Here is an 18,823-nt window from a genome sequence, read left to right as displayed (position 1 = left end):
GTTGTTTTTTCTTTACTTTCTTCTAAGTATAGACGATGTCTTGACATTCTTGCTATTTCATTAAATATGTTTGCCTGACAAGTATCATGTCAATCTTGTTGTAAATCACACGATGAAATATTCACTCTTCTGTCAATCAAAAAAGAAATCTTGTCATAATGAATAAATAAATATTGACCTGTTGCTAGAATGGATTGTGAAATAAAATTCTGAATACAGATTGTTGCACGTTTAGTTTCAAACTAACGCCTTTCGGCACGTGACCCAAATAAAGATGAGATCCGCGATCGAGTTTTACAACGTAAGCTTCAATCGGCTTAAGTTTTCCAGCCGTCTGATTGGTGCAGGTCTTTTTGAGAAAAAGTACGGATTTACGTTTGGTAGGATTGCGAGTCTGACGCAGATAGTGCTATTTCTCGCTTTTCACGCCTGGACGGGATACATACACCGACAGAATGCGCTCGAGATACTGGAGTCCCAGTCGCTCATTTGTACGGGCATTGCGCTCATGATCAAGTACTTTACGATGATACGGAACCGTGATCCGGTTCGCGAGCTGACCGGCATTGTGGAATCTGAGATGTATATGAAGTATCAGGAAACGTGCAACGAATATCCGGTATTGTGGAAGTATGGCCGTTTGCTGTACTTTGCTGGACAAATCATGATCGGGGGCTACTATGCACCGCTGTTTATCATTTGGATCTATCCATTGTTCGTGTACTTTACCGAGGGTCGCGTATTGTTGCTCTTTTCCTGTGAAATACCGTACGTGGATTGGACGATGACGAGCGGTTACTGGATTACGATAGCGTTGCAGCTTGCGTTCTACGTCACCGGGGTTTGTGGGTTGATTTTGGTCGACTACCTGTGTGCTTACTTCACCATCAATGGGTCACTTTACGTGGACATTTTGCGCTTTCATTTGGATGAGATGAGCGAGCTGTTGGCTGACCCGGTATATCAGATGCGCAGTTCCCCAGATTTGGTAGAAAAGGGTAATCGAAAGTGGCGACAATGTCTGATGGAACATCAGCACATCGTTGAGTAAGTATGGGTGACAAATGCGGGGGATAGCGAAGATGAATCCGAATCGCTTGTTGGAAGTTGATAGTCAAACTAGAATTCAAGAATTGCTCAATAGAATTTTTTTTTCTGTTCCATGACGTAACCCTAGACAGGGACAGGTTTTTCGTACTCATTTTTGCTAGTTTCTGGGTCTATTTAAATTTTTCATTTCTTAAAACACTGAACGTACTAGTGGTGTGCTAATAGAGTATTTAGTTCTATGTTAACCGAAAAGAACATCCTTGCCAAAACCTCTTTTTGGTCCTGGTATGTTTACCGTATTTAAGGAATCTTAAGGAGGTTGGCGATCTACGACAAAATGTATATCTAAAACCAAGTCATTTCTTCTTCATTCCTCAATATAGTTGGCATAATAAAGCTAGACTATGTTGTTGATGACGGATCTTCAGGAAGAGTTAAATCTCCTGGCGTAATGCTGGGATTATCCGTCCCTTGATCAATATTCTTACTTGGTTCTGGACTTAACTTGTACTTCTAGTGTAGAATGGCCAGAACTATGCTTTTGTTGGACGCTCTTAATTGTTTTGTAATGGCTGATACTAATTAACTGATAACGATAGATATATATCTTAATTTATATTGCGCAATAAATGAGATGGACCTCCTCCTACTGCACCGTAACGCTGTAGATGTGTTGAGTGAGTGTAGAGTCTATGTTATCCTTCTGTCAACATTGCCAACAGAACAAATTAGGAGACTTAAATTTACATTAGTTTAAGAGTTATTCCCAGTTTTCTAGGATTTTTTTTCTTATCTAACAGAAATAGTAAAAAATTCTTTGAAATTTATTTAGCAATTCTGTTAAAACATCATAATTAAAACTATTTTCCACATTTAATTCAGGTTTAATGTTTTTTTTCATTGATTTTAGTAGTAAAGGGGATTTTAGTAGTTTAGGATAAAATATTAAGCAAGAAATGGCAGGATGCATCTTACCCAAATTAAACAAAAAGAGCATAGAGAGTTTTAATGTATATGCCAAAGTGCTTAGAATAATTTTATCATTATTTCAGATTTTTTGAAAAGTTTTCTGACTTATGGAGTATGATCAACCTAGCGCAAGTAGGTTGCAGTGTGTTTGGTATTTGCATCAATATGCTGATAATTTTTCTGGTAATTATTATAATTATTAGGCTGAGAACTACTTTTTTATTTTTTTTTATTTATTTATTTTTTTTATTTTAACTACTGAATGCGAAAATTTTCAAATGTGTTCTGTATTCTAGACCGGATGGTACGCAGCGTATGCCATTCTTTTTGCGTTGTTCATTGATCTCTCGGTACATTTTGTGTTGGGTGCTATCATTGAACGAAAGGTGAGCAGAACATGGTGGACTGGAACTTAGTGTTAATAATACTCCTTCACTTACTCGAAGGTCGACGATCTGCACATAAGTTTGATGCTATTTCCTTGGTATTTACTTGATGTTCGACGGCAGAAAGAGTACCAACTGCTTCTGTTACGAGCCCAACAACCATGCGGTATGTCAATTGCGGGACTTACACCAGTGAATTATGAAACCTATACACAGGTAAGAATTCTGTGTTTTTATTTTGTTGTTAAATATGTATATTCCCATTTTACATTCGTATATTGCAGATCATGAAAATGCTGTATCAACTGTTTGCAATTGCAATGAATTTTTTGAAGTAGTGCACCGGTGGATATATTTGGGCACAGTATGAAAAACAGTCAAAGAAGATGATTAGCATAGTGATTGAAGGACCCGTGATGTTGTCCTCGTCAGAATAGTTAACAGTTTCGCATGAGTTTAATTGCACTACTGCTGCCCATGAGTTTAATTGCAATGCTGCACCATGCTTCGATTCTCGACAGGGCTGTTAAAAAATAAAGAAGGAAATAAACTATTTATCCCATACATCTCAACGGCAACCATAGAGCGTGTTAGAAAAGCCATTTTGTAATATCTTGATGCAATTGGTAAAAAGTGATGTGAATTGGTAGGTTAAGGAATGGTAGAAATTGATTGGTAGGAATTGATGTTAATTGATGTAGGAATATTGTAATTTCTGTACCACATATTTTTAATCCATATGTAATGGTTAAAATATGCCGCCACACTTGTTTTAAGAATGGCAACTGTCGGAACCTTCCGTTTTTTTGAAGCCGCTGCTATGTGGAAAACTTGTCTAGTAAACCAAAAATCTGAAAGATTTTCCTCAAGCAGAAAGAAAGTTTCTATTTACTACACCACGTGTTACATTTTCCCATACAATTGGGAAATGCACGTGTGGCTTAATTGCACTTCTAATTGCTCAGATGTGTGTACCAGATGTTCGTTAAGGCGCTTTGCAATGTGGCGGTGTTTGCGGATATTCCACACGCTTTGTAATAAGTAATGAAGGAAATAAACTGTTGATTCCGTCTAGCTCAACACCGAAGAAAGGATGAAAGAATTAAGTACCAGTGGTAAATTGACACTTGATTTGATAAGTTGAGTGCAGATCATCTGAACTAGACTTATATTCTTATAATTCTACAACTTTTTTTTATTGGGCTAAAAGACTTAATTTACAAATGGCATCCGTTGAAAACTTTCGTCAGCTTTTGAAGCCGCTGATATTTTACTCGAAAGTGTTGGGAGTCGAAATGTGGACAGCTCCTGGAAAATTTCTGCCCGCGTCGTACTATCTCTCAACTCTAATGTCGATTTATCTTATCAGCACCATAACGACCGTGATAAAGTATAGGAACGATCCACTGCATCTGATGAAAGTTCTCGCTACATTTGGTACCGCTGTACAGGTATGATGGAAATGGCGTTTGAAGTTACTACAATAAGTCAGCAATTTTGTACCGTTTGCAGCTGTATATAAAATTTTTCGTCGGTCATTTCAAGGCAAATGAGGTGAAACAACTCACCGAAACTGTGGAGCACGATATTCTGGAAAAATATCAGAAAGGAACAAAGGAAGAAGTTGCAATTCTCGATCGAACTGGTCGCTATCTGTGGATTATATTTCGTATTACCTCCGTTGTATGTTTTATTACTGCAGCAACGTTTGCATTGTATCCAATATTTGCCTATTACACCACAGGAAATGTATTGCCGTTGATGCTCTATGAGCTACCATACTATGATTTTAGTACTACCGCTGGATATGCTGTAAATATGTTATTTCAACTAAATCTTCTAGTAAGCGGTGTTTTAGGGATGATGCTGGCCGATCTTGGATATCTGATATTTGCGATGTATGCAATGGTCGTAGCAGATATTTTAATTGTTCACCTTGGTGAGCTTGAAGCCATGCTGAATGATCCAATGAAAGATGATACAAAGAGATCGGAAGTACGAGAAAAGTGGGTACAGTGCATGTACGATCATCAGCAGTCAACTAGGTGAGGGTCATAATGATTGACTATTTAGTATATGAAGTTGTTCACGATTATGTTTTGTTGACCAAAGCTTCTTGAACATCATTGAAGACATCTGCGGACTCCAATGTCTAGCACAGGTGGTGATGGGCGTATTTACAATATGTGACTGCATGCTGCTGGTAGCGTTGGTAAGTTTTAGTTTTATCAAGTGAGGAATATTTTCGATTAATTTAAAAAAAAAAATTGTTTAAAAAAACCCAACTCCATTAACAATTTCTTCTATACCTGCTCTAGTTTAACAAAATGCATGAGTATTTCCTTTCTTTCCTGGAGCAGTTTTTTTGTAAACATTAATAACGAACCGTCATTCTCCTTACAGACAGACTGGTATCCAGCGTACTGCTTTTTGTTGGTTATGTTTACGGAGCTCACAGTTTACTTTATCATAGGCCATATAATTGAACTGAAGGTATTTATCATAAATGTTGCGCCAATTTCAGTTTTCTCCATAGAGTATATTATTTTATTTTTCTCAAAGATTGACGAAGTGTATCATACAATAATTTCAATGCCATGGTACAAGCTGCCGGTGAAGGAACAGAAAGAGTTTTGCTTTCTTGTATCGAGACAGCAGCGTCCCATGATGCTGACAGCTTTTGGGTTTCATCCAATGAACTTTGAGGCGTACATGAGCGTGAGTATTTTTATTGCACAAATTAGCGAATCATTTTGCGTAAAAAATAGTGTTGTACAAATCCTTTGATGTCCTTTTATAGGTATTGAAAGGTTTGTACCAGTTTTTCGTAATGATTATGCAGTACGTGGGATAAAGCAGTATTTAGAAAGGAATTGATAATTTTCAAGCAATAGTAATGATAACTTGGAGTATCAAACAGCGCTTTATCGAGTTGAAAATAATATTATTATGCCTTCAGTAATTTGTATCAAGACAGGAATAAGACGATGGTAAAACAACGAATTACGAAAGAGAAGATGTGTCAGGAATGATAATAGTATGCAAATGGTAGTTGCATTTGTATTCTAAGCAATTTTTTAAAATTATCAATTTTAATTACAAGTATCATATTCAAAGATAAGATAATAAGTATCATATTCAACATTGTAAAACAGAATTACAAACCTGTGTACATAGCATAATTAAAAAAAACATTCACTGTAGCATATGTGACATTTTCCCAACCAATTGGGAAATGCACGTGTGGCTTAATTGCACTTCTAATTGCTCAGATGTGTGCAACAGATGTTCGTTAAGGCGCTTTGCAATGTTGCGGTGTTTGAGGATATTCCACACGCTTTGTAATAAGTAATGAAGGAAATAAACTGTTGATTCCGTCTAGCTCAACACCGAAGAAAGGATGAAAGAATTAAGTACCAGTGGTAAATTGACACTTGATTTGATTAGTTGAGTGCAGATCATCTGAACTAGACTTATATTCTTATAATTCTACAACATTTTTTTTTTGGGCTAAAAGACTTAATTTACAAATGGCATCCGTTGAAAACTTTCGTCAGCTTTTGAAGCCGCTGATATTTTACTCGAAAGTGTTGGGAGTCGAAATGTGGACAGCTCCCGGAAAATTTCTGCCCGCGTCATACTATCTCTCAACTCAAATGGCGATTTATCTTATCAGCACCATAACGACCGTGATAAAGTATAGGAACGATCCACTGCATCTGATGAAAGTTCTCGTTACATTGGGTACCGCTGTACAGGTATGATGGAAATGGCGTTTGAAGTTACTACAATAAGTCAGCAATGTTGTACCGTTTGCAGCTGTATATAAAATTTTTCGTCGGTCATTTCAAGGCAAATGAGGTAAAACAATTCACCGAAACTGTGGAGCACGATATTCTGGAAAAATATCAGAAAGGAACAAAGGAAGAAGTTGCAATGCTCGATCGAACTGGTCGCTATCTGTGGATTATATTTCGTATTACCTCCGTTATATGTTTTATTGCTGGAGCAGCGTTTGCATTGTATCCAATATTTGCCTATTACACCACAGGAAATGTATTGCCGTTGTTGCTCTATGAGCTACCATACTATGATTTTAGTACTACCGCAGGATATGCTGTAAATATGTTATTTCAACTAAATCTTCTAGTAAACGGTGTTTTAGGGGTGATGCTGGCTGATATTGCGTATCTGATATTTGCGATGTATGCAATGGTCGTAGCAGATATTTTGATTGTTCACCTTGGTGAGCTTGAAGCCATGCTGAATGATCCATTAAAAGATGATACAAAGAGATCGGAAGTACGAGAAAAGTGGGTACAATGCATGTACGATCATCAGCAGTCAACTAGGTGAAGCTCATAATGATTGACTATTTAGTATATGAAGTTGTTCACGATTATGTTTTGTTGACCACAGCTTCTTGAACATCATTGAAGACATCTTTGGACTCCAATGTCTAGCACAGGTGGTAATGGGCGTATTTACAATATGTGACTGCATGCTGCTGGTAGCGTTGGTAAGTTTTAGTTTTATTTACCTGAATTTATTTACATAATTGATCGCTCTTATCAGGTATGGAATATTCTTGACTAAATTTTTGTTTCTCAAACATTCATGGAGCAGTTTTTTTGTATAATTAAAAATGATGAACCACCATTCTCCTTACAGACAGACTGGTATCCAACGTACTGCTTTTTGTTGATTATGTTTACGGAGCTCACAGTTTACTTTATCATAGGCCATATAATTGAACTGAAGGTATTTATCATAAAATGTTGATTTACTTTCAGTTTTCTCTATGGAGTATAATATTTTCTTTTCCACAAAGATTGACGAAATGTATCATAAAATAATTTCAATGCCATGGTACAAGCTGCCGGTGAAGGAACAAAAAGAGTTTTGCTTTCTTGTATCGAGACAGCAGCGTCCCATGATGCTGACAGCTTTTGGGTTTCATCCAATGAACTTTGAGGCGTACATGAGCGTGAGTATTTTTATTGCACAAATTAGCGAATCATTTTGCGTAAAAAATAGTGTTGTACAAATCCTTTGATGTCCTTTTATAGGTATTGAAAGGTTTGTACCAGTTTTTCGTAATGGTCATGCAGTACGTGGGATAAAGCAGTATTTAGAAAGGAATTGATAATTTTCAAGCAATAGTATTGATAACTTCGAGTATCAAACAGCTTTATCGAATTGAAAATAATATTATTCAGTAATTTGTATCAAGACAGGAATAAGACGATGGTAAAACAACGAATTACGAAAGAGAAGATGTATCAGGAATGGAAATAGTAAGCAAATAGTAGTTGCATTTGTATTCTAAGCAATTTTTTTAAAGTTGGGGCGGTCCGGTGATGTATGTGAAAAAACGGCGCCCGTCCACACGGCAGGGACCGGGTTCAAATCCCATCCGGACCGTCTCCCCGTAGCATGGACTGACTATCCTGCTACGTGGTAAAATAAGTCTTGATACGGCCAGGCTGTTCTAACCGAGAAAAAAAAAAATTAAATTATCAATTTTAATTACAAGTATCATATTCAAAGATATTCAACATTTTAAAACAGAATTACAAACCTGCGTAAATAGCAAAACTTAAAAAAAAACATTCACTGTAGCATATGTGACATTTTCCCAACCAATTGGGAAATGCACGTGTGGCTTAATTGCACTTCTAATTACTCAGATGTATGCAACAGATGTTCTATGGAGCGTTTTACTATGCTGCACTGTCCGTAGATATTCCACACGCTTTGTAATAAGTAATGAAGGAAATAAAATAATCTTAACAATAGAATGTGGGCGAAAAGGCGTGCCATGAAAAAGTTGAGAACCAGTCCTAGATTGGCCTGTGATTTGATAAGTCTAGATCAGGTTGTCTGTTATAATTCTGCAGCTTTTCTTACTTATGGCATCCGTTGAAAACTTTCGTCAGCTTTTGAAACCGCTGATATTTTACTCGAAACCATTAGGAATCGAAATGTGGACGGCTCCTGGAAAATTTAAACCAGCATCTTACCATATGGTGCTTGAAATGATAATCTACCTTATCAGCACCATAACGACCGTGATAAAGTATAGGAACGATCGGATGCATATGATGAAAGTTCTCGTCACGTTGGGAACCGCTTTCCAGGTATGATATGTAAAAATGTTAAATCGCATTATAAATGAAAACAGTTAATTCTCCTTTACAGCTATTTATAAAATTTTTTGTTTCACACTCAAAGGCAAATGAGGTGAAACAACTCACCGATAAAATAGAGCAAGATATTCTAGAACGTTTTCAGAAAGGAACAATGGAAGAAGTTGCAGTGCTCGATCGAGCTGGTCGTTATCTATGGATTATATTTCGTGTTATGAGGGTAATATGCATCAGTACTGCAGTTGCATTTATGTCCTACCCAATATTTGCTTATTGCACTACAAGTCAAATATTGCCGTTGTTTCTACACGAGCTACCGTACTTTGACTATAGTACCATGACTGGGTATGCGGTAAATATGGCGTTTCAACTAAACCTTACCGTAAACGGCGTTATGGGAGTTATGTTGTCCGATTTCTTGTTCTTGGTGTTTGCGATGTATGCAATGGTCGTAGCAGATATTTTGATTGTTCACCTTGGTGAGCTTGAAGCCATGCTGAATGATCCAATGAAAGATGATACAAAGAGATCGGAAGTACGAGAAAAGTGGGTACAGTGCATGTACGATCATCAACAGTCAACTAGGTGAGGGATATAATGTTTGGATGTTTAGTCTAGGAAGTTGTTCACGATTATGTTTTGTTGCCCAAAGCTTCTTGAACATCATTGAAGACATCTTTGGACTCCAATGTCTAGCACAGGTGGTGATGGGCGTGTTTACAATATGTGACTGCATGCTGCTGGTAGCGTTGGTAAGTTTTAATTTTATTAAGTGAGGAATATTTTTGATTAATTTTTTTAAAATATCTGGTTTAAAAAAATCCAACTCCATTAACAATTTCTTCTCGTTTAACAAAATGCATCAGTATTTCCTTTCGTTCCTGGAGCAGTTTTTTTGTAAACATTAATAATGAACCGTCATTCTTCTTTCAGACAGACTGGTATCCAACGTACTGCTTTTTGTTGGTTATGTTTACGGAGCTCACAATTTACTTTATCATAGGCCATATAATTGAACTGAAGGTATTTATCATAAATGTTGCGCCAATTTCAGTTTTCTCCATAGAGTATATTATTTTATTTTTCCACAAAGATTGACGAAGTGTATCATAAAATAATTTCAATGCCATGGTACAAGCTGCCGGTGAAGGAACAGAAAGAGTTTTGCTTTCTTGTATCGAGACAACAGCGTCCCATGATGCTGACAGCTTTTGGGTTTCATCCAATGAACTTTGAGGCGTACATGAGCGTGAGTATTGTTATGTTACGAATCACCTCATTTAACTTATATCTGATATATTTTTCTATGCTTCAACAGGTGTTGAAAGGTTTGTACCAGTTTTTCGTAATGGTTATGCAGTATGTTGCGTAAAATGCAGCTTGAGGAAAATTATATTTCCCGAAGATACCTGTAGCATTCGTGGTAATCTCTCTCACATACCAATAGATTTGCAATCAATGTATGAACAGATTATAATTACACCTAATGACATAATTACACGAATACGTTAATTGCCATGAATAAAATAAACTGTATGGTTATGCAGCAGGGCAATACTTTTGCCCTTTTAGCTCACTTGAAAATCTATGCCAGTTCGCTGAAAAGGCAATCTGTACAACAATCCACTTCATTGCACGTCACTTATCGCCGTAACGGCTAGCATATGTCCCGGTGGACGCACGGTGCATTCCAGCACTAATTCAATTATCAAGCATTCTAAGTATGTTTTTACGATACCGCTGGGCTATCCCGGTCGGGCAGCGTTGCGTTTCAGTTCTGTAATGTTTATCGCTGGTAGTGGGTGTTCCGTCGATTTCCGTTCGTCGATAAATGGGTGTTTTTTTTTGTCTCTCGTTTGCTCGATGTGCTTTAACGGTGGCCTTTGGTTAGATTGAGAACTGTTAATGGATCCTGAAACAACGAACGTTTCAAACTGGTGCCATCGGTCGATGCTTGCCCACGCTGACTCTACGACCACAACCGACGGTGAGGCGATGGACGAGCGACGAAAATCCCCGAGAGCACGCTGTACCGGACGGACCAGAGTGGATACGATCGTAACAGCCCATCCACCATGGGCTAGTGAAGATTCGGACGGTGAAGAGAGTGATTGCCATGACCAACGGGCCCCATCGGTCAAGGGCCGTCCTGTGTCGCCCAGACCGGCAACGCCCGCCGACGAAGGGCCCGATGCCGTCCAACGATACGTCCGGTTGCAGGAAGAGCACGTCGAAGCGTCCGTTGTTGTGCTAACGAATGGGATCGGTTCAACTAGAGTGGGCCCACCGTTACTGGAATCATTGCCCAAGGGCGGTGGGAAATTGACTTTTAATCTAACCCCGGAGCAGCTAGGTGTGCGAAAGGCGACGGAACGTACCGAACGTGGCAGGAAGTGTAGAACTGCCGAGGAGTACCTGCGTTCACCGGAGCAAATGAGTGCAAACACCGGCAGCCCTACCGGCGACGATAGTCCACGAAAGAGTAGCCTCCGGCGCAGCTCGGCGTACAGCAATCAATCGGAGCTGGATAAGCAGCTCGCCGTGGAACAGCATCCGGAGCCACTTCCGGCTAGCTGTGGGCTAGCGTACGAAGACCATCCGGGGCCATCGGCAACCGGGTCCGGTGCGGTAAAGATGATGCTGATGATGATACCGTCGGAAAGTGGTCGCCCGGAGGATGTCAATGGTTCGCGCGGTTCGTTAAGCTCGAGGGCATCGATGGGTGGCCAACGCAGGGACCAACATAAATTTGACGAGATATCGTGAGTATCTAGTACCTGGACCCTTTCGGTCGTTTACCGGCTCCATCGATGTTTACTTACCGATCCAATACCACTATTGTTACTCCGTTTTTTCCCCCTTTTCGGCATCAACCTACACACTTTACATCGCCAACATCGCTCGGAGCCGGGGCGCTACTTTTGCGATGACCTGCTGGCAGTACCATCTATGACCACTTTCCAACGGAATTTCTGCCCGACAAGTTCCGGTGCGGGCTGTGCGAGAAGTTACTGCGGGAACCACGTGTGCTGGACTGTCTGCACACGTTTTGCCGGCCTTGCTTGGAACGGGCAGCAGCGTCGGTCACGCACGGACAGGACAGTGCACTGTTCTGGCAGCGCGTCAACGAAAATGCCAGCTTCGATTGGGACCGTAAGTTGTGACTCGTCCAAAAAGGCTAAACCTGTGTGTGTGTGTGTGAGAGAGAGTACTGTTTTGTTTGTGTGATGCACCTCAGCTCGTTGACTGTGTATGACTTCGATAAGCAAAGATTTATTGGGGCCACATGTGGGGCACGTTTTGCTATCGGTATGGCTTCGGTCGTAGCACTTGTCGCGGCGTGAGTAGGTGTGTTTTGTTGCTGTAAAGGCTTTGGTTGTTCTTTAGCGTTCGTAAAACCATCATTTGTGCTTAGAGCAAACAAACACTTGAAGGTTGTAGCGTGTTGCTTTTTTCTTCTTGTCCTTTATGATACGCTTAATTTGATGGTTTAACATGATTTGGGCTCACAATTCATGGGTTAGTGGTGTTTTGTGTTGCTAAGTATTTATGCTCTGTATTTATTTTCTTTGTTATTAAATAGTTGTCTATTATCGGACCTGTGAGCTGACTAGTAGAACATAGTTTTGGTAATATCTAGCCATTTTTATCACATCGCTTAACACACCGAATTTGACTTTTTTTTTATATAAAATGTTCATAATCTTGAAATATGTTTACATGGTTTAAGAGGTTAGTTTCATTTGTCAGAAATGATAAATGCCATTCACAGTTTTACAAAGGAGCTGTGAAACCCTCTTACATATTTTAGTGAAATATTATAACCAGTTTTAAATTATTATCTACTTTTATCCATTATAATTATTAAACTACTTTTATTGCTGCAAAGTCAATAAATTTGTTGAAGCACATCACGAATTGCAATCAGCTCTATACTGTTTGAAGCAACAACAAAAAACATTAAATATGAAATCCTTTCTTTCGTTGCACATCAGTTCAGCACAGTGAAAAGGATATAGCCGAGGGGAAAATGGACAATAATAACGCACCCCCATCGGTGAGCACCATCGGCGAGTCACGTTTCGAACAGCTGCGCGCCTCCTTTCAGAGCTTTCGTGAGCAGCACTGTTTGCGATCGCCGGTCAAATCGGAAAAGGTATGTAGTTTTATCTTTGCAGACCATTTTTGTGCTACAATACTGTTCAAAATGCAGTAAATCAATAGCGTTTTGTAGGTCTTTAGTTTCGAAAGCAACATCAATCCATTTTGCCTCGTTCGCCACCGTCCAAAAGTGAAAGGTGGAAAAGAAATCAAACAAAAAAGAAAACGTACATCACTTTATTGGTTCTACCAGTACAAGATTATCCTCGAAACGGCGATAGTGCTCAGGTTACATGCAGCGTACAGTTTAAAGCTGATCCGCACAAAATGAATAGCTCTCAATTTGCGCTACATTTTATGCGGTGTCGCGTCGTGCAGGCAAAGATGACACACATTCTGGTTGAACATATTTCTGGAAAGTGCGCACCAAGCAGGTGTCATCGTTACCAGGCAGCCCATCCTTCAAAAGCATCGTACCAAGACAGCCCATCCGACCCCGGGGCTGGAGTGCGATCAGCGTGTTGTTCCATCTTGCTTACTCTGCTTCACTCACCCTCCAACCCCTTTATCTCTTGCAGGGAAGGGACAAAGTTAAGGCCAAGGTAATATATGGTGACAGGGAAAAAGTTCTCATCTGTCCCACCTGTAACCATCCGACGGAGTTACCGGCCGGACCGAGCGGTGTTGGCCAACTGCCGCAGCACTTTGTGCTCGCAAGGAAAATCGAGAACATCATTTCCCAGCATGTGCCGTCGCCGGTTTCGTCCCGTCTCGGATCGCCCACCACCTGTGCATCATCAATCGCATTGGCGCTGTGCGAGTTATGCTCGGACGAGGTTACGGTAAGTCATACATGATGTGCGGAATATTTCGGGGCAACAAAAAAAAAGGATATCAGTTTTACACCTTGTTTGGTCCCATGGTGCATTCGTGCATGGGCGCAATGTTCGAACGGGTATGTTCGTAAAAGAAAGGAGAAGAAAAGGAAAAAAACACGAACCGAAGCGAAAACATCAGATTGGATTGGATTGGAGAGTGGCTCAAAGTTTTGACATTTATCATTCAATACATAAAGTTTTCTTGTTTTTGTTTTGTGTTTGTTGAAACCATTTTCAATACGAGCACTTTGTGTGGTTGTTGCTCTTGGCAGATTATTGCGTTGAAATATGTGTAGCGCAAAGCAGCTGTAAAACAAAATTCTTGATTGTTTATATGCGGTAGTTTCAAGGGAAAAGCATGTTTTGAATTGATGCGCTGACTACGAACGGAACTACACACAGTTAAAGTTCAGGAGAAAAGATAGTTGTTAGGTTTGAAAAACTTTGTGAATCCACAGAACTGTTGCAAATTTCAACAGAAACAATAATAACGAAATGCTAATATGTTATACCTGGCAAAGAACAAGTCCAACATAAAGTCTTTGGCATGGTTGATGAGTAAAACGATAAGGAAAACTAAATTTTAAACTAAAAAAACAAATGGCACAAATACACAAATGTTATTTTTACTTAAAACTTGAGTAAAAAAATTACATTCAACTTCATTGCATAGATTAATACTACTTTCGGCTTTCAACGAGTTGCAAATTGATTTTTAGACTTAATTTGCCTTATATACTTTAATTTTTTCGTTTAAAATGTTATGCACTCGTGTAGGAACAGCAGCAATTTACTATTGGCAAAGATTTTTTTTTTTTGCTTCAACCGAGTATTAAACTTTTATTTCATTTTCTAAACCACTAATCTTTCATCATCACTTCACTCACAATCCAATTTCATTGAAATGGGGTCAGCGTTCGGCGAAACCAATTGCAACCGCAATACCGTACGGTACCAGGCCACGATGGCTTCAATTTCGCTCGTTTTTTTCCCCGGTTTGCAATATTTGTCCCCAGTTTTTGTGTTTGTTTCTTCCTTTTTTTTGCTACCTCACCGCTTGTGCCGCGATAGTTCCAGGGTAGACTTTTATGGAATTATATTTCCATGCTCCCGTTTTCCTTCCTAACCAAATCCTCAAATCCAGCGCGTCCATCCGCGAAACGTTGCGAAAGCGCAACAGTGTTTTTCTCATGGTTCAATTTTCACACGCCTTAGTCGAGTTAAAAACTAATTCGATTTTTCCATTTTTATTTTCAACCCCACGCCGCGCGGAAACTGTTCCCTTACTCGCGCCCAACTGGTGACCCTTACGTACAAATGTTTTGTGGACGAAACAAAACAACAACAAAAAAACAACGCGAAACGAATCGAAACTACTGTGCATCTGGTGTTCCGGTATTGCATTGATTTCCAGCAGGCAGTTGCGTCGTGTCAAACGTGCTCGTTAAAGTTGTGCAACTTTTGCAAGGAAGCTCACAAGCGGCAACGTGGCACGGCATCGCACGGTATCGTGCGGCTTGACGTTGGGTTGAGCGAGCTGTTGAAAGTTCGGCCCCGGCGGAACTCGACCGTCCCGGGGGAGACGGAGTCGGTTGGACCACGGTCGATTAAATGTCCGATGCATCCGGAACATCAATTAAACCTATTCTGCACCAGTTGCCACCAGGTGATCTGTGGCGAGTGTAGCACACTGCTGCACCGGGACCATCGCTGCACGACGGTGGTACGGGCCGGGAAGGTGTACGGGCGGTTCGTTCGGGGTGCCATCGAGCAGACACGTCCCCTTGAGGACTATGCGCTTCAGTCGGTCGGACGGTTGAACGATTTGACCGTCCGGATCAACAGCCGCTGTGAGGCGGTCCAGCAGGAGGTGGACGCGTTTGTGGACGAGTACGTGGCAGCACTCGAGGAGCATCGGCGTGCCCTGGTGGAGCAGATCAGTAACATCCGCCAGGCAAAGATGGAGATGATTATGGCACAAAAGCTAGACCTTGGTAAGTATGGTGCATGGGGCTAAGCGTACGATTGGGAAGCAGTTTTGCAAATTTGAAGATTAACAAAATTCCCCTGGTGGGAAGAACTGGGAAAACAGAGGAAATCATTTGCCATAAGACACTGAAGACATGTGAGACATGTTGCAGGCTAATGCAAAAGGGATAAACTGATGAAATGACGTTAAATGAAATTGTAATTAAACAACCCCATTTAGGTGGTGAGTTTTCGGTAGAAAAAAACGGCCACATAATTTGATACCTTTGAGGGTAGAGTAATGATGTGCTGTTTTTGTGATGTGTTTCTTTTTTTTTTGGGAAGAGAAACTTTTAATTGTACAAACCATTATGCAGAGGAATTTTTGCGTCCATGTTCACTGTTTCGGATAATGGCAAAAAGGTGTTAATTTATTTCTTTTATATTGAGCCAATGAGTTGATGAGAGGAATTCGTTTCTGATGAACAAAGTGTATTGCAATAGTTGTTTCATCATTATGGGAATGGTAGGTCAGTCATTGTCTGACCGGTTAAAGTAACTTAAAGTAAATGTTTTATAGTTTTGGTTGATTTTACATTTTCTGTTATTTTGTTTCTTTTTTAATCATATACTCGATTTCGATTGTCCGTGTTCATCGCAACGCGACTAGACGCGGTTAAACAGTTAACACGGATAATAGGAATATTTTTTATTTGATAAGTATTTGTCGATAATGAATGATCAGTGCGTGGTTTTTTATTTACACGGTTTTATTTTAATTTTTGGGTTAATTGTTGCAAAAGCAAAGTGAATTTTATTTTTAACTAGAACATATTGTATTATACGTATGCTATTGCATGAATGGTTTTAGCTGTCACGTTGCAGTTTATATGTCAAATATTATTATATTTGATATTATAAATATTTTATCTGTCATTTTTGAGCACTTATTATCTGACACACTATTGTGAGTACTTATTTTAAATCATTCGGAAGAATTTTTTTTAATCAAAATCCTCTTTTTAAAACGTTTTAAAACTGAGCACATATTTTAAAAACAGCGGAAAATTTTCCTTAAAATCATGAAATAATCATTTGTAACCTATGAAAATTTATTTTTTATTATTCTTTAATGTTTGCATAGACATCTTCAAAGAAGATAAAACAAAGGTTAATAAGATTCTAATCAGCTCATTTCCAATATTCGTAATGAATTTTCATGTTATTCCCCCGTTCCGTAGAATGTCGTTCGCAGAACGCTCGTGCCGCGATCGAATTTGCCGAGGAGCTCATGGCAGAGGGTAGTGACGTGGAGAATCTGCTCTTTGTCAGCATACTACTCAAGCGGTTTGAAGAATGCCTCAAACCGACCCGTACGCTCGATAGCACCGTTACCGAAACGGTACAGTTTCTGGCCGACGAGGAAGCGCCCAGCGTGCGTGTCCAGACCGGCGTACCATTGTTTGGCATTGTGACCACACAGAAAGCCGACCCAAGGCATAGTGGAATCGAACATTCGGCCGGCGAGCTGGCCACACTCAAGGCACACAAGCGCGTCCAGCTGACGTTGGTCGTGCGGGACTACGAAGGACGACGCCTCGGGCATGGTGGTATTACGGTGCAAACAGATCTTCACTTTCGGGACGACGAAGATCACTCGGTTGCGATGTCCATCGTTGACAATCGGGATGGGTCGTACGGGTTGACGTTTGTACCGCCACGCCCAGGTGTAATGCATCTGATGCTGTTCGTCGACGGGAAGATACTGGAGGCAGGTCGCTTGGTGGTGTCTGTACGCTGATACGAGCGATAGTAATATGGTTGATTTTACTTTTGCACAGGAATGTCCGGTAGTTTTGCGAATTCACAAGCTTCGACCTCACTACGGCGTGTATCATTGCTGCTCGTTCTGTTCCGGCGGTGGTACCAAGGGTGGTACCTGTGCATGTGGAAGCATCATGCCCGGCGGATATCGAGGCTGCGGTCATGGACATGCAGGCCATCCCGGACAGCGCCACTGGTCGTGTTGCGGGAGTCTGCAGGAATATTCCGACTGTACGGCAACGGTTGGAAATGATACGCAGCGTAAAGTGTAACAAGACAGAAAGCGCCATCTCGCGGAAAACTTTACAACCAAGCTAGATGAAGACCATTTCAAGTGTTCGTGTTCGGGTGAGGTTCGGGTTTTGTTTTGGCGCATGAGCATATAAGAACCGTTGGGGAAAAAGGCTATTTTTCGGAAAAGCTCACTCCGATGCTGTCTCGCGTACATTCATACACACAGACACACCCAGCGACGTAGTGCTATTTCTCATTTCAAATCAGCAAAAAGCACCAGTCGAGTAACGACGTTCATTCTTTATGGACGCGTACAAATAGGGGGCGCCATTCGAGTGGTATACTCCACTTGTTCATGCTTGCCGTTACGACGGATTTGATGCAATAAATTGTTCACTGTTCCCCAATGTTACCGATGATATTTGTTTTCCAATTGTGCGTACGCCACTCAAATCCCGGCCAACTGTACCACGATACGGAAAGAATTATTATCCTCCGCACCGAAAGCCACAATTGCAAAATGCATCGCAATAGATTATAGAAACAAAGAGAAATAAACTATTATCCGTATCATGGAGCGGTGGCGTTTAGACATTCCCCACTTTGGAATGTTGGTTTTGTTGTAGAGGATTAAAAAAAGGGTGAAATTCCAAAATAGATCGCAGAGTAAATATTCGCTAAATCAAATGAGCACTTGCTGGCTTTGTGTTTGTACGGGGTGTTGAGAGAGAGAGAAAGAGGAAGGGGGAAAAACGAGGGAAATGAAAACGTGTAATTGATTTAGTTGATTCTAGTCAATTTTTGACTGCAAGTTTTTTTGTTTGTCAGATTCGTTTATACAGGACACCGAGAATTAAATGAAGGGAGTGCAATAAATAATACCATCAGTGCACTGGTACTGTTTGCGTCAATAACTAATGGGGCAGTAGTTTGATTTAATATTTACTTCTGCAAATGGACAGATTAAATATGAAGCACTATTATTTTTGTTTTAGGTTCGTTCGTTGTTAAGGTTTAAAATTCGTTGCTAAGGCTTAATGCGAATCCATTTTAACGTATAAATTTCGAAGAAATGTACAAACGTAATTTAACTTTTCAACTTTGTTTCTACAATAATAGTCAATAAAAATCGGTCGAAATACTGTGTCATGTAGGTAGAAATGAACGAAACAAAACATAACTTTGGAAATATTGAAACATTGTGTTTTAATTACGAAATTTGTTTGTTTTTACGTGTGTACATCACATCGGAGTTTATAGCTAA

General features: G+C 40.1%; 4 protein-coding genes across 10 annotated transcripts; all 4 read left to right on the top strand.

Annotated features, from left to right (window-relative positions):
* The first annotated feature begins 3 nt into the window (after positions 1 to 3).
* Positions 4 to 7,532, top strand: LOC125775036 (uncharacterized). 7 transcript variants are annotated; one of them, XM_049445468.1, is made up of 6 exons: positions 4 to 1,047; positions 2,103 to 2,202; positions 2,316 to 2,405; positions 2,466 to 2,621; positions 2,690 to 4,456; positions 6,764 to 7,532. In XM_049445468.1, exons 1-5 carry the CDS (start codon positions 275 to 277, stop codon positions 2,741 to 2,743), a joined length of 1,173 nt encoding a protein of 390 aa, XP_049301425.1. In that variant the 5' UTR covers positions 4 to 274; the 3' UTR covers positions 2,744 to 4,456; positions 6,764 to 7,532. The 7 variants fall into 7 exon arrangements, with proteins under 7 accessions (XP_049301425.1, XP_049301418.1, XP_049301419.1 ...); XM_049445461.1 differs by having other exon boundaries at positions 2,466 to 4,456; XM_049445462.1 differs by having other exon boundaries at positions 2,466 to 4,617; positions 7,077 to 7,532.
* LOC125774979 (odorant receptor 30a-like) lies at positions 5,932 to 7,528 on the top strand. Its single transcript, XM_049445358.1, has 5 exons — positions 5,932 to 6,163; positions 6,225 to 6,757; positions 6,825 to 6,924; positions 7,237 to 7,392; positions 7,475 to 7,528. Exons 1-5 carry the CDS (start codon positions 5,936 to 5,938, stop codon positions 7,526 to 7,528), a joined length of 1,071 nt encoding a protein of 356 aa, XP_049301315.1. The 5' UTR covers positions 5,932 to 5,935.
* A 110-nt stretch (positions 7,533 to 7,642) lies between the features above and the next one.
* Positions 7,643 to 9,926, top strand: LOC125774978 (odorant receptor 67d-like). Its single transcript, XM_049445356.1, has 6 exons — positions 7,643 to 8,545; positions 8,595 to 9,139; positions 9,207 to 9,306; positions 9,488 to 9,577; positions 9,648 to 9,803; positions 9,873 to 9,926. The coding sequence occupies exons 1-6, from the start codon at positions 8,318 to 8,320 to the stop codon at positions 9,924 to 9,926; spliced, it is 1,173 nt and encodes a 390-aa protein (XP_049301313.1). The 5' UTR covers positions 7,643 to 8,317.
* A 418-nt stretch (positions 9,927 to 10,344) lies between these two features.
* Positions 10,345 to 18,473, top strand: LOC125774977 (tripartite motif-containing protein 45). Its single transcript, XM_049445355.1, has 7 exons — positions 10,345 to 11,316; positions 11,496 to 11,707; positions 12,550 to 12,710; positions 13,234 to 13,497; positions 14,951 to 15,527; positions 16,743 to 17,272; positions 17,343 to 18,473. Exons 1-7 carry the CDS (start codon positions 10,460 to 10,462, stop codon positions 17,595 to 17,597), a joined length of 2,856 nt encoding a protein of 951 aa, XP_049301312.1. The 5' UTR covers positions 10,345 to 10,459; the 3' UTR covers positions 17,598 to 18,473.
* The last annotated feature ends 350 nt before the right edge of the window (positions 18,474 to 18,823 follow it).

The sequence above is a fragment of the Anopheles funestus genome, chromosome 2RL (assembly GCF_943734845.2).
Source record: "Anopheles funestus chromosome 2RL, idAnoFuneDA-416_04, whole genome shotgun sequence".
In the NCBI taxonomy this organism is placed as follows: Eukaryota; Metazoa; Arthropoda; class Insecta; order Diptera; family Culicidae; genus Anopheles; species Anopheles funestus.
Note: the sequence above shows the minus strand (reverse complement) of the source record. Positions and strands in the feature narration are given on the sequence as shown.